This window comes from Helicoverpa armigera, chromosome 1 (genome assembly GCF_030705265.1).
Source record: "Helicoverpa armigera isolate CAAS_96S chromosome 1, ASM3070526v1, whole genome shotgun sequence".
In the NCBI taxonomy this organism is placed as follows: Eukaryota; Metazoa; Arthropoda; class Insecta; order Lepidoptera; family Noctuidae; genus Helicoverpa; species Helicoverpa armigera.
The window spans coordinates 98959-113986 of NC_087120.1; the positions used below are offsets into that span (position 1 = coordinate 98959).

The 15028-nt window shown below is 40.9% G+C and overlaps 2 protein-coding genes across 2 annotated transcripts; both read left to right on the top strand.

Moving 5' to 3' along the window:
- Positions 1 to 3573: 3573 nt before the first annotated feature.
- Positions 3574 to 8358, top strand: LOC110376553 (uncharacterized). Its single transcript, XM_064036765.1, has 5 exons — positions 3574 to 3833; positions 3966 to 4599; positions 4818 to 5069; positions 7099 to 7272; positions 8239 to 8358. Exons 1-5 carry the CDS (start codon positions 3574 to 3576, stop codon positions 8356 to 8358), a joined length of 1440 nt encoding a protein of 479 aa, XP_063892835.1.
- A 2219-nt stretch (positions 8359 to 10577) lies between these two features.
- LOC110376556 (uncharacterized) lies at positions 10578 to 14576 on the top strand. Its single transcript, XM_021335055.3, has 2 exons — positions 10578 to 10823; positions 11671 to 14576. Exons 1-2 carry the CDS (start codon positions 10691 to 10693, stop codon positions 12081 to 12083), a joined length of 546 nt encoding a protein of 181 aa, XP_021190730.1. The 5' UTR covers positions 10578 to 10690; the 3' UTR covers positions 12084 to 14576.
- Positions 14577 to 15028: the final 452 nt, after the last annotated feature.

Below are 15028 nucleotides of genomic sequence, written 5' to 3' on the forward strand. Positions count from 1 at the left end.
ATTGCATTGGCTATTTTTCTGTACAGCAGGATTTTATTACATCCTACAGCTTGTTCCTATTGAACATTTTTACCAACATAAGTAATTTGAAGGCGCCAGTAGAAACGTGTTCAGTACTCTCATTCATACGTTTATCTTAGGGTGCGTCCACATCTGGCGAATGTGCCGCAAATGTGCAGCACGCGAGTCAATTGCGAGCTGCCTGCGAGCTGCGCGCGTGCAGTCACTGCAATAGTTTGGTGCACCTCTTTAGCGCAATTCGTGCAAGGCTCGTATACAGGGCGCGAGCGCGCACTCAGTTCTTGCCCTTACAGTTCCGTTTACTGGCTCAGTACTACCGGCAACCGCCGGTAAAGCCGGCGGCCTGCATTCAGCAAGGCAAGGCGGTCTGAAACCCGGCATAAGCCGGCGGCATGTGTGGATGCGCCAGAAGATGTCAGACGTCGCGCGCCGCCTGCGCGCTGATCGCGTACGGCGCTTAGGTCGCGCGCGAACTGCGCGCGGGTGGCGCAGGAGCGGCGCACGAACAAAAAAGCACGTGCGCAGCTCGCGGGCAGGTCGCAAATGGCTCGCGAGCTGCGCATTCGCGACACATTCGCCAGATGTGGACGCATCCTTATACATATAGTATTGAGTATAGTCTCAAGTCAAAGGGCCGTATGTCCGTGTTCAGTTCAGTTCAGTGCTCCTCAAAGAGTGTCAGCAATCTCCAGTAGGGCCCACCAGGGCCAAAGCCAGCCGGGCTTAAAGGACTTAAGAGGGAAATTGGTGAGTTGTAGTCAGTGCGTGTCCCTGCCGCCGCACGCTCGGCGGGCGCGGCGGGCGGTGGCAGCGCGCGGCGGGCGGTGGCAGCGCGCGGCGGGCGGTGGCTGCACGCGGAGGGCGGTGGCTGCGCGAGGACGCTGCGTGCTGCAGCTGCAGTCTTTTTTAGTTTCAGTAGATTAATCACAGTACCTAGCAAAACAGCTCACTGAAAATTCTGTCAAAGAATTTCTCCCAGGATTGAAATACTCATTATGTTATTGTGATTGTGATTAAACTAATGAGTAAAAAACAAGTTTCATATTCATATTATTTCAGTTTCTTTGGAAAAGTTCTTTATAATCATGTGCTGAATGAATGAAGTTTTCAAGTATCGGTCACTAAATACCAGTCGCCCTATAAGAGGAGCTGTGAAATAATTCATAAACATGTTACAAAAAAATAAAATCGACTCCCAAAAACACTGAAAACCAAAAAAATCTATTCTAGGTGCCTATGATCTATGTTTATTTCGCCACCGACATACACCTCGTCGTCAAGTTTTTAACCTATACATACCTACATTTTTCGAAAGTTGCCCTCAATTTCTCAGGGTTTCTACCGTCAGATCCTAACCTGAAGATTATGGAACCACCTGGGAAGTGTACCCTATTAAACAAAAATGAATTTTGCAAATTGATCCAGGTATCTTCGAGTAATCGGTGAAAATACATAAAAAAAAGATCCCAACGAATTGAGAACCTCCTTTTTTGGGACGTCGGTTAAAAATGTATGGAGGCCCGGTCCACTCCTTGTACACCATACTAAAAACTTGTCATCCATCCTCCGAGCCTTTTTCCCAAACTACGTTGGGGTCGGCTTCCAGTCTAACCGGATGTAGCTGAGTACCAGTGCTTTACAAGGAGCGACTGCCCTATCTGACCCCCTCAACCCAGTTACCCGGGCAACCCAATACCCCTTGGTTAGACTGGTGTCAGACTTACTGGCTTCTGACTACCCGTAACGACTGCCAAGGATGTTCAATGACAGCCGGGACCTACAGTTTAACGTGCCATCCGAAACACAGTCATTGGCGTCTAAGATATACTTATAAAGTACATACAAACTTAGAAAAGTTGCATTGGTACTTGCCTGACCTGGAATCGAACCCGCTCCCTCATACTCGAGAGGTTGGTTCTTTGCCCACTAGGCCACCACGACACAACCCCTAAAAACTTGTAAGAAAGGATTAAAACAGTTTCCAATGATCCAATTAATTGAATATGGCTTGTTTTGTCTGTACTTGCAACGCACAACAAGAGCCCGGCAGGGCGCGGTGGCGGTAAGCCGTCGTCATGTTCATTCACCAAATACGATTGGCATGTTTATTTGTCTTCGTAATTGCCAAATCATTACGTCAATCTCCTAAACCACAGCACAGCTTAAGGGGCTGAATGCACCCAAAACACTTAGGTTTTCACGTACGAGAAAGAAGCCTGTTGACGTGACGTTCGTAACATACATATAAATTAATAGCTTTAAAATGAGTTGAGTCATCATCCTCCGAGCCTTTTTCCCAACTTTGTCAGGGTCGGCTATGGTGGGATTAGGGGCTGCTTAGTCTATACTGTCCTAAATTATTACATTACCACTATCTATTATTATATAATTGCCAAGCTAAACAGTTTATTTTAACAGGTTCCTTCTATCTCTCTGCTGTTCTTCTGCCCTAACCCTAGAGTGCAATTCAAAACCGAGCGTGAAAACCATCTGCGACGATAAGCTCGCATGGGACCGCCGCCGCGCCGGAGCCGTGACAGAAGCAATGTTTGCTGCATGTTGCATGCTTACTTCCACGCTGCATGCCTACTTGCAAGCTGCATGCCTGCTTGAATGCTGCATGCCTGCTTGCATGCTGAATGCTTGCTTGCATGCTTCCATGCTACAGGCTTGTTTGCATGCTTCTTACAGGAAAATAAAAATGCCAAAACTAGTAGCTTACTTATGTGTAGTTTACCTACTCTATACCTGAGCAAAAGCTTGCACCTTGCACATTAACGAATTTAATGATTTCATTTTATTTTGTGTTTTTCCATAATAAAGTTAGGAACCCTATAGTTTCATTCTCAACAACTAATCCAATTTTAATAAGATACGAATACCTACCACTCCCCGAAGTTTTTGTGCGTACCAAAGACAACCCTAGCGCGACAGCAGAATTATACGCAAGACAGGTGAACTGACACTGTGTTGATAATTTCTTCGATTATAAAGCTCGTCTTGAAGTCACTCAAGACGTTATTCGATACATTCATCAACTTGGTTCACGAGTTGTCTTTAAGTGATTCAATTAATTCTATAATTATGTCAATAAGTATATATTGCATATTAAGTGCAATACTCATCGAACATTTTATAAATAAATATATAAAACATTGTTGAAAGGTTCTTCTTACCTACAGACATACAAATGATGTTGGCACGGCGCAAGTCGTTCAAGCAAACGGCAGCTGCAACCAGACTGTGAAATGTATACAGGTACATATGTACATACATGTGTATAAATAAATCTACTCAATTCAGGTTCCTACGAAGTATCTATACATCTACTATAGTGTATTTTTATCTTTGTTCTATTTTAATCTATGGATTACTCATAGACAAAATATTAAGGGAGCAGAGCAAACTAATATACTCTCTGGGAGCAAAGCATGCAAAGCAAACAAACAAGTTTGAAGTTTTGTAGAGTTTCAAAATGGTTTGAAATAAGTTTGAAAATATGTCAACGTTGAAAAGGTACCGAGCATGTTTTGATTTCATGTTTGTGTAATGATGTATGCCAACCGTAGGATTGACAATTCATATTACCACCACACTTGCCTCATCATCCCCGAGCAAGATGTGCTGGAGGCGGACATCTCGGGGACCGGGTTCGCGAGTCGCATCGCTCGCTGGTGGACCGACCTGTTCCTGCTGTCGTACACGTCGGGCAGGTCTACCGGCTTCTACAACAGCACGCATGCCATGAGGATCGAGAGATTCAAGCACTTCCGGAAATACAAGAGTCGCATCCATCCGATGAGCAAATTCAGGTAACGGTGACTGCACCATTGAACCTAACAACGGCACAATTTTATTTTCTATACACGCGTATGACAACTTTCTCAGATAGAAGTTTGGCAAAGTTAGATTGTCATATAATAACGTTATTTTTCACTTGACAGAAACTTTTGGGATTGTCTGATACTGCACGTGTTCATCATCAATAAGATTCTGTTCAGATTCACGTCGACATTCATTTACGACGACTTATCAATCGGCCTGTTTTACCTCGGAGCTTTCCTTGAACTGATCATCATAGTAGATCTGTACGTCACCCTCAAAACTGGATACATAAACCACGAGACTAAGCGAGTGGTGTTAGACGCAGAACGGTGCCTCGTCAACTTCTGTAAAACGAAACCGTTCATACATTACGTGTCAGCCATTCCTCTGCATTGGTTCTTATTATTGAAGTACGGATCGAATGTATCTTGCGGATTGTGTAAAGCTAATAAATTCGTAAGTGTCTTAAAGATTATCAGCATCTTCAGCCTTTACAGGATGTATGAAACATCTGAGTATTATGTTGAGAGACATGGAGATAACAAACCAATCTTCATGAGATTCTTACGGATTGCAGTCGTCAGTTTTACGACTCTGTGCCAGTTTTACGACCTCAGTGAAGTGATAGATATCCTTGTGTTTATAACAGAAGGCTCAGTACCACGGACCTCTTTGTTAGGTCGTCGAATTTGCTATAAGTACAATCAGATGTCTCAGAAGTATGGGCCCAACTCCATGCACGTCGCCTTTGATGTAAGCAGGATTTGTAATCCTTCGCTTCTAGGCTGGGATTCAAGGATAAAATGCACTATTTGGATCAATTCGCCGCATTAATTGGTTACATTCTGAACAAAGGTTGTTACTTTTGGTTTTTGCTGAAGAGTTTTGAGGTCATAAGCCACATCGTGTATCCCAAGGATGCGTTAATGAGACTCAAAAAGCGAGCCTTAACAATGCTAAATAATCAACAGATATCTGACGATGTATGTGACAAAGTAAAACAGTATTTCCACTTTAGACCAACACAATTGAAATCAGTCGAACTAAACAACGAATTATTGAAGATGTTACCTGAGGAATTGAAAAAAGAAGTCAAGTTAGGTCGCCACTTCCAGGTTATATTGAGAATGCTATTTTTCTGCGAACTATCTGTTCCTTTGTTGCAAGAAGTATCCCAAATGCTGGGAGAGCGAGTGTTTTTGAGAAACGACACAGTGTCTGAGGTGAGTCCTAAAAGTTATTCTTAGATTTAATAGTAAAGGTGAACGTACATTTCCCGGAGTGTGCGCATCACCATACAATTTCGTGTAGGCTATAAAAGAACAATGTACATAAACAAGTACGGCGCAACTTCCACGCAGACTTAGGACCTACCAATATTTGAATTTAAGAAATGATCAGGAAATAAAAGAAAAAAAAAGTTTGCCACAGATGATGATGAGGTACTTCTGCATGTAACAGTTTTGAATAATTCGAGAGACAATTAAGGAGGTACTTGAGCGAAAAATAAAAGACGAATAAATCTTTGAGGGTCCCTGATCAGAATAGGGCCTCCCCATTTCTCCCCCATGGGTGTCGTGCAAGGCGTTAAGGCCGCAAATTTGGAGCAGCGTGGCGGGGAGCCGCTAGCAGCGTGCACGCTCTTTCAAAGTCAAAGTCAAAGGTTGTAACTTACCTACTAACTACTAATTAACTTTTTTTGGACTAAATATTTTTTTTTATATTTGAAAACGTTTTACTGTCCGCATTTAAACTTCAGCCCGAATCCACTGTTCTTGACGGAAACGCTAGTCACGCCGCTCGACTGCACTGTGCTGCGAGTGTTACTACCCAGAGACAATTCCATAGGATCAGTTGTTGCGCGTTCGGAACAACGCCCGCTGCTGTTCCGAATTTGCAGCCTGACTTGTAATAGCATTTCTTAAGTATTTTTTTCTTACCTCGTGCTCATAGTTCATTATGAACCATTATTATGATGAGTCGTGGTAGCCTAGTGGGTAAAAAACAAACCTCTCGGTTATGAGGGTGTGGGTTCAATTCCAAGTTAGGCAAGTACCAATGCAACTTTTCTAAGCTTCTGTGTACTTTCTAAGTATATATTTTAACGTGCTCTCCGTGTATGACCTGTCATCTTGCCCTCATCCTACTTTCAATAAATTACTTTTATCTTTAACTAGTACTAAACTAATATGCAGTGGCGGCCCTAGGGGTGTGCGAACTGTGCCATCGCACAGGGCCTCGCGCTTTGGGGGGCCTCGCGCTACAACCCACACTAATATAAAAAAAATATAATTAAAAAATATATATCTGGTCCAAGGAAAAAATTAAAATTGACCTTAAAGTAACAATTAAAAAAAAATCGCGCTCGCTACGCTCGCGGCTGTTCACTTGAAAGTGCCTTTCCTTCTAAGTCGATTAGAGTACTTTTATGTCCCAAAACTCAAAAATTTTCGCGCTCGCTACGCTCGCGACTTCACCTTGCACTGTTGTTTATTATACAAGTTTAGGTGCTTTAGTGACCCAAACCTCAAAATTTTTTCGCTCGCTACGCTCGCGGGTGCTTTACTTTCCGCTTGTTTTGACGCTTGTATGAACTTTCTTATTTACGACGTTCGAACTACTCAAGTCACAATCTTTCAATACATAGGGGGCGCTTGGGTCATGATTGCACCCGGGCGCTACATGAGCTAGAGACGGCCCCGAATCAGTTTTACGAAGAGCTGAATATGATGACATTATCTCGGTGCTGATATGAAAATAATTTGATTGAAATTTATCCCACTACCGAAATAGTCTTGAGAATTCGAATAATAAAATAATAATATCGAAAAAGCAGCTTTTCGAGGCTTAAAATTATTAAAACATAAAACAACACAAGATCGACTTTCAGCCCTTGCTATTCTTTCGATCGAAAATGACGATGCTCATTTATTCGATTATTCTGCTTTAATTAAAGAAAAGTCGCAAGCATCAGATCATTTTAATATTTGTTAATTTTGGGATTCTTTAAATATAAACTGTGTCTTTAAATTTTATTAATTTGTATAACTTGAGCATTTCTCCTCAAACATGATGATTAGCTAATCAAAACACCAGCTTACTCTCGCAACACATACTTTTCACGTAGGACAAAGGGCCTCGCATAGGCCTGCCGCACGTAGCCTCGCAATGGCTAGGGCCGCCGCTGCTAATATGTGTGTAGTACTTGTAATAATGTTTAATACTAGCCAAAATGAAATGTTTATTTTGCAGGCCCGGTCCCAATCTGAGGGCCTAGTGATTATTGACAACGGCGTCCTAGCGGTATATTCAGAAACACATAAGGAACAAGGACATCTGATCGACGGGGATTACTTCGGAGCATTGTCTCTGGTTACCGATAAAGAGCTGTGCATGTCCTTTGTCGTTGCTATCACAACATGCAACGTAAGTTCTAATATTAAGCAGGAAACTTACTTTCCAGTACCTACAGTACTATTAGCACAGTTTAGATATGCTCTCTTGTAAACGTTGTGATGCTACCTATTAGATAACGTTCGTTAAAGTGTCACTTACCCACGCATGTGCATCGACGAGTTTTTATAGGTACTCTCGGTGCTGTCATTACCATTACTGAGTGTGAAGACATACCGCACTAATCATATTTATTTTGTACTACTGGCCGTCTTTATGTTCTGCTACAAGTGAAAAACACTTTATCACAAATTATTGAGTTGAGGCTATCCAATACCTACTCAAAAGAGGAGTCTACTTTCGAGTCTTAGTGGGTAAAGACCCCACCACCCTCATACTTGATGAGGGTGGTGGGTTCGATCCCAGGTCAAGCAAATACCAATGCAACTTTTCTAGGTCTGTTATTTACTTTCTAAGTATATCTTGGACACCAATGATTGTCGGATGGCACGTTAAATTGAAGGTCCCGGCTGTCATTGAACATCTTTGGCAGTCGTCACGGGTAGTCGGAAGCCAGTAAGTGTGGCACCATTCTAACCAAGGGCTATTGCGTTGCCCGGGTAACTGGGTTAAGGAGGTCAGATTGGGCAGTTGCTCCACACACACACTGGTACACAGCTACATCCGGCTAGACTGGAAGCCGACCCCAACTTAGTTGGGAAAAGGCTGGGAAAATGATGAGACTATCCAAAACTCTCGCAAAGGACAATGGGCAAGTTTCTATGGACTCTGGGCTATCAACGGCCAGCGATGATTTTGGCTAAGATCTATAACCTAGAATATATAAATATATTCTAACTGGTAACTGTACAAAAATGCATTTTTTCGTTGTTGAAATATATCCTAGGATCTATATCTAGAATATATAAATATATTTATATAAATAAATATGATAAATATATTTTATATAATGATGATAGATATATTTATATATTCTAGGTTATGGATCCCAGGATATATTTCAACAACGAAAAAAATGCATTTGTGTCTGAACTTTTTAACTATTCTGGCACCCAGTGTAACACAACCCTATCCAGGTATGCCTTAATTGGCTTCTGACTACTCTTAACAACTGTCTAAGATATACAAACACGTCTGGGACTTCATAAGCACAGCTTAAAGTGCTTTCTGTAATATGGAAGAAACCGCTACTAAGCGACGTGCTCCTCTTCTAACAAGTACAAAATCCAAAAAAACTTTTTCAAAAACGTATATCAGATGAACAGGATTGATTGAAAATAACAATTCAATAACTGAATAGAGGTTTGAAAGCTTTTTTAATGCTCAGAAAGTGCGAATTATTGAATATCTTAGCCTGTAGCTCTGTAGGGCCCGATTCTCCTAAGTTAGAATGTCAAAATCGAATAGAAATCGAATCGCAATAGCAGTTTTAACCATATCGGGCATTCTGCTACAAATAAAAGTCCAATCGTATTCGATTGACATTTGATTGGTGTGCGATTGGTCTGTTATGTTGGTGATTTTGGTCTATACGGTAGTTTGCTGTACAATCATTTTGCAATCGTAAATCATTTGCAGACAAAATGATTTATTATTGAATGACAAAAAAGGATAAAAACGTTTATTTCAAAGAAAAAATAGCGGAATGCCACATACGCTTCAATCGGAATCGAGTCGGGATTGGATCTCAGTCGAATCGAGTCGAACGTGAATCGTATGTCGCTTAAGTAAAATTAGGATAATCGGGCCCCTGGACATTTTTGAGGAGCGCGTGTTGTCTCTTCGATAGGAGACGGAAGGACGACGAGCGACCTGAAACTCACCGCCCACAAACCCACGCCAACGATGAGCGATTATGAAAAACAATGACAAAGTAAGTTGCAGAATTGAAATATCATATTACCGATTACTAAATTGTTTGGTATAGTACCTTCCTATTACCCATTTATTACCTAACTAAACCCACATCATAGACTGTATGTTTTTTTCGTTTTCTACATCGTCAGTCGATTTAGTATTTGATTAACCACTATTATGAGTTTTTGAAGTTTAAGAAATGGCACTGGATGGAAAGTAATATGGCATTATGTCGTATTCGCCTTAATAAATAAAAAAATAAAATTAAAACTTATTTATTGATGCCAACTAGGCCCAAAGTATGTTAATAACAATGGGCATCTGAGGCGGATGACGGGAGTAGCGACCCCGCGCCTTCATTGGCCGACCAGAGTGGAGTCGCTAGAGCAGGGTTAGCAGCCCTGCTCGGAGGGTAGGTGGTAACTGGCGAGTGGGCCGGTGATGCTGGGCCCACTGGGAGCGCGTGATCTGCGTTTAAAGCCTGCCGAGGTATCCTCACCCTTCAGCCGCTCATGTACCAGTTGCCCTCTTGTTGCGATTTAGCGACTGGTTCCCGAGGGCCCAGTAAGTGAGGTGGCGAGACTCCACCTGCCATTTTTACAAGTATTTAATACATTGTCATCGGCAGGTGCCATAGTTCCCGTAGAATCCCCATTCCTAGTCCATTAGCATCCCATCACAATAGCCCAAGTAGTTTTCATCCATAGTTAGCAGTAGTTTATCACAGAACCTTGGATCGTCTTTGGTACATTTCCATTTCCGTTGTTGTATACAGGGATAATCGTCGGTTTTGTGTCACCATTTCATTAAAGTTGTCTCAAAAGGTGCAGCGTGTTGATTTGTAAATTTTGCCCTTCAGTTTGAAGGGCATCCTCGGGTCACAGATAGTGCTAGTTACCTGTCGCCACTTCATTCATCCAGAATTGATCCGATGCGTAAGGGTGCGTCCACATCTGGCGAATGCGCAGCACGCGAGCCGATCGCGAGCTGTCCGCGAGCTGCGCGCGTGCAGTCACTGCAATAGTTCGGTGCGCCTCTTTAGCGCAACTCACGCAAGGCTCGTATAGAGCGCGCGAGCGGCGCGCGATCTGCGCGCAATCAGTTCTCGCCCTTACAGTTCCGTATATTGGCTCAGTACTATCGAAGATGGCAGACGTCGCGCGCCGCCTGCGCGCCGCTCGCGTGCGGCGCTTAGGTCGCGCGCGAGCTGCGCGCGGGCGGCGCAGAAGCGGCGCACGAACAAAAATGCACGCGCGCAGCTCGCAGACAGCTCGCGATCGGCTCGCGTGCTGCGCATTCGCCAGATGTGGACGCACCCTAACCATACCCTAACGCCCGCCTCTGTCCACCTCACTTATTTGTACTAATTAATTCCATGGTTTGACTATCTGCCGCTGGCACACTGACCTCTATATTTACCACTCTATATAGTGTGTAAATATAGAGGTCAGTGCGCTGGCAACACTGCCCGTACCGCCATCTTTCACGAAACGTCAATCTGACAATAATCACAGAAGGCATCATAGAGCTTTTATTGTTTTTGTTTAGAAAAACACAAAAATTCTATTACAAAATGCCGAAAAATATCACCACCGAAGTGCGGGAGATAATATTGAAAGTAAAGGAGTTTATGGATGAGGAGAAACGAATGCAAGTGCCAATAATACCTTTAAGTAAAGTGTACGTGAGAGTATCTGCCGCTACAGGTTTGTAATCCTGTTGTTTTTTTTTTTATTTTCTTTGGAATAATAATAATGTAATGGTACTATGATCCGTACTCAAAATATGTATTAAGTTTAAGCATACACGCTCTTTGGCTTTTGTGCGATTTGCCTTTGCTCATTAAATTCAGCGTAATTTTTCGACAATGCATCTTTTTTGTATGAAACATTTCCCTTCTTAATGATATTGAACACATGAACATGACATGAATTTAAATTAATGAAGGATGCTGCAATGCTACACTTGCGATTGTTTTATAACGTTTATGTGTATTACGTACTATAACATATTTGTGGTTTCTTGATTTTGCGCGAATTTGTTATAAGACAAAGCATTACTTCACAAGGTAAAAAATCGGCAAATTAGGCATCGAAATGTCCCCATCTAGTCTTCCCCTAGCTAGACCTACAATAACATCTTGCAACAAATATGAATTTTGCCAACTTGTTAATTTCGTGTTTTGTCAGATTGTCCATTCTTAATTAACTTGATGAAAGAAAACTAACCAACTGCCAAATGAAAAAAGTGTAAAGGATGCTCCTATGTTCTAAAATCATTAGCGTAAAATGTTACTGTTTATACCACAACAGTTTTTGTGCATATGATCTACCTTCATATCGAAATAATATTGATGTTTATTTGCCCTGTTTGTTACATACTGAAACCTCAGCAATAAGCGAATGAATCTGGCAAAAAATTTACATTATCAAGGAACTACTTTTTTATTATTCTGTAGGAAATCTTAACACCCAAAAGTGTGAAATAGCTTTCACCAACGATTAACCAATGTGATTATTAGATAAGATTTTCAATGTAAGGTTATAATTTCAGGTGTATCAGAACGCACAGTATTAAATATAGTTAAAGAAGCAAGGCTGGTGGAACAAGGCCTGTTAGACCCTGAGACTTTAAAGAAAACTCCAAAAAAACGTGTCAGGACAAAAGGCAAGATAGAAGTTGACGAGTACGACCTCCAAGTAATTCGTAGGAAGATCCACGAATTCTATGCATTCAAGAAAGAGGTGCCTACTATAAACAAACTCCTTCAGATATTGAAAGAAGAAATTAACTTCAAAGGGTCAAGGGAGACTCTTAGGAAGATTCTCAGGAAGAATGGTTTCCAATTCAGAAAGACAAAGAATAACAAGGAGAAGGAGCAAGCGCCTGACACTACATCAGCAGTCCCCCCGATGGTGGCGCCGTATATACACACTATGTTTAGTCACAAAAACATACAATCATAGATTCTATTTGTAGCCTGTAGACAAGTCGATTTAGAATTTTAGGGCAGCTCCTTCTCACAAACTGAACGTTGCTAATTCTGAAGTAAACATTTACTGAAATTACATTATTTATTTGTATATTGTTAGACATCATACATATAGATGCGACTTTGCATATGATGGGTGAAGGGCGTTTGTAAAGGGCAGTATTTACACTTTCAGTATTCAAGGATTATGTGTTGTGCTATAGTTATTTTATTCTTCTGTTGTCGCTGGCTTAGGTCATATTCGCGACACCAGAGGAGGAGTACCACTCCTGAGAATGTAACAAAATTTACACAAGTGTTGTGCTTATAATAATTAGTAGGTAAGTATTTCACCATAGCATCCATTCAGAATGAGCAACTCATTGTAATCATGACTTGTGAGAAGTTACTTCCCCATATTGACTTACTGTGGTATAGATTTAGATCTAAAGAAGCACATCTTTGTATCAATGTGTATTGTCTACTTTATGTATGTTTACAAATGTATTGTTTTAAGGTGTAGTCAAACAGCGAGCTTGTAGAAAGCAAAAATAGGCGTCACTTCAATCTATGTTAGCTGATGTGACAGACCTTGCTCATGTTCAATTCATTTTGTTATTCCGTATCTCTAACTAACCTACTGTTTTAACTAGAATATACTCTATTTGGATAGGTAATTTACTAAACATAAACAATCTTGTCTCACATCGCATTTACAAAAAATCAATATAAATGCAATAATAACAATTACTTAATCAATTGAATAATTTTTTTAAAACTTGACACTCAGATGTATGTCTGATAGCACTATATAACATGAAGGTTTAGAGTTGACCTGATGATTGAGACGAGAGAAGGTCGAGGGAATGGCATATAAACCTTAACTTTGATTGCTTATCCACAGGTAAACCCACCAATGGGCCGAATGACCCACCAAAGACTCCTGATCTACTGCACTTTTTCATAACAAGAAATATTAAATTCATCAAGAAATCTATACATATAATAAAATGATAGGAAAGTCAAAACTGTACATTGATTTTTTAGCTAGTACCAAATAAGACTTGAGCAATATATTAATCAGCTTGCCGCAGAACTGCAGGGCGTGGGCATTCTAACATCCTCTCGCCTAAAGAGAAACAGTATACCAGATCTAGCAACAAGATTTGCCGACAAGAGATGTGAATGCTACCACTAGGGACACAGCTAATCCACTTCCTCTAACAGATTGCTAAGTCGCAGGATAGAAAAAAAACCCTACTTCCAGGCGGACACCTAAACTTAGTTTTTTTTTAAGTGCCTTAGGGTCCGTTCAGATAGACCGGCTCGGAGAGCATCGGCGCGCATTTTTCTTTTCACACAGACCGGAATCGGCTCTGATCGATTGAAAGAGCATGCAATCGGAGCCACATCAGCACGTCTGCAAGACGAGAGAGAAAAAGGCTCCTTTTATTATTTCACACCAAGCGCCTTCGAGCATTCTTATTGACAAAAGCAGTGCACATGCAAAAATAAACCTTACTACAAATACTAAGTACTCGATTTTCAACGTGTTAAGAATTTGCTCTCCTCTCCGAGCCGGTCTGTCTGAACGGACCCTTAGAAGTCGGGTTTTACTTTTTTGTAAAAAGTTTTTAGATTTTGAAGTACACGACAGGGATAACTCTTCAAAACAATAACTATAGGACCGTACTACATCCGTAAATACCAAAGTGACTGCTGGCCGTTGATAGCCCAGAGTCCATAGATCGTCCTTTATTTTTGAATTTTACTCTTACCTTCGAAGCATTCACTTTAATATGTACTAGCTGTTGCCCGCGACTTTGTCTGCGTAATATAGATTTTCCAATTTCGTTTATTTTATCGTTCATTGCTCAACCCCCGTAGGTGATAGCGTGATAATAGTATATGTATAGCCTATGTGTTGAACCGGCCCCCATGCAAAATTTGATTTAAATCCATGCAGTTCTTTTTGAGTTTATCCGGGACAAACATACAGATAAACAGACATACAGACAAAAATTCTAAAAACTACATATTTGGGTTCAGAATCGGTTATGGTTCACCCCCCAAGTACCTATTCTTTAAAAAAAAATATTCAATGTACAGTTTTGACTTTCCTATCATTTTATTATATGTATAGATTTGTGTGAAAAGTCAACATGCATGGTTTACCTTTAGATAAGTGCCTACACAAATGGAGTATAGGTTCTATGGAAAAATTTGATATAAGTACAACCATTGCTGTGCTCCGACAATGGGAAATAATGTAGGAATTTATTGTTATAGATAATTACTAGAGGTGTGGAATTTTCGTATCTACGCCCATGGCGTGCGTTGCTACTGTAGGTATACATTACCTAGAGATTCCAAACTCAATTCGAAAAGTTGGACTATAAATATTGGGTTGGACTATAAAATATTTATATATTTGGTTCACAAAACGTGTATAGTAAGTGTATTTACATTATAATGATTAGAAGATAAATACTGTTGTCGTCTTGTTTATATCTATGTATGTATATCATTGTTCCTCGCGGATTACCGGAATTTGAGAAAGAAGATTATTGGAGCTGGGGCTCGATTCTGCGAGTTAAAACTGCTACTGCCATCCAATTGTCACATTATTACCGTAGTACATAATATATCGATGTTATTACCTACATAAGCAGAATCGGGCCCCGGAGCGTCATATATCTTATTTTTATCAACATTATATAATTAAAACGGTCTTAAGACGAAACGTACTTGTCGTCAATAATTAAGAAAAAGAATGGAAAATGGGGAATAAAAGGAAGTCAGTCAGATTAATATCCGAATGTCCCGAGAGATTTTGGAATCTGACTTTCTTAAACCGAGACTAAGGCGGCCAACCGTCCCGCATTCTGCGGGACCGTCCCGCAATGCGACGATCATTTTCAATGCCCCTTTCACGAAAGG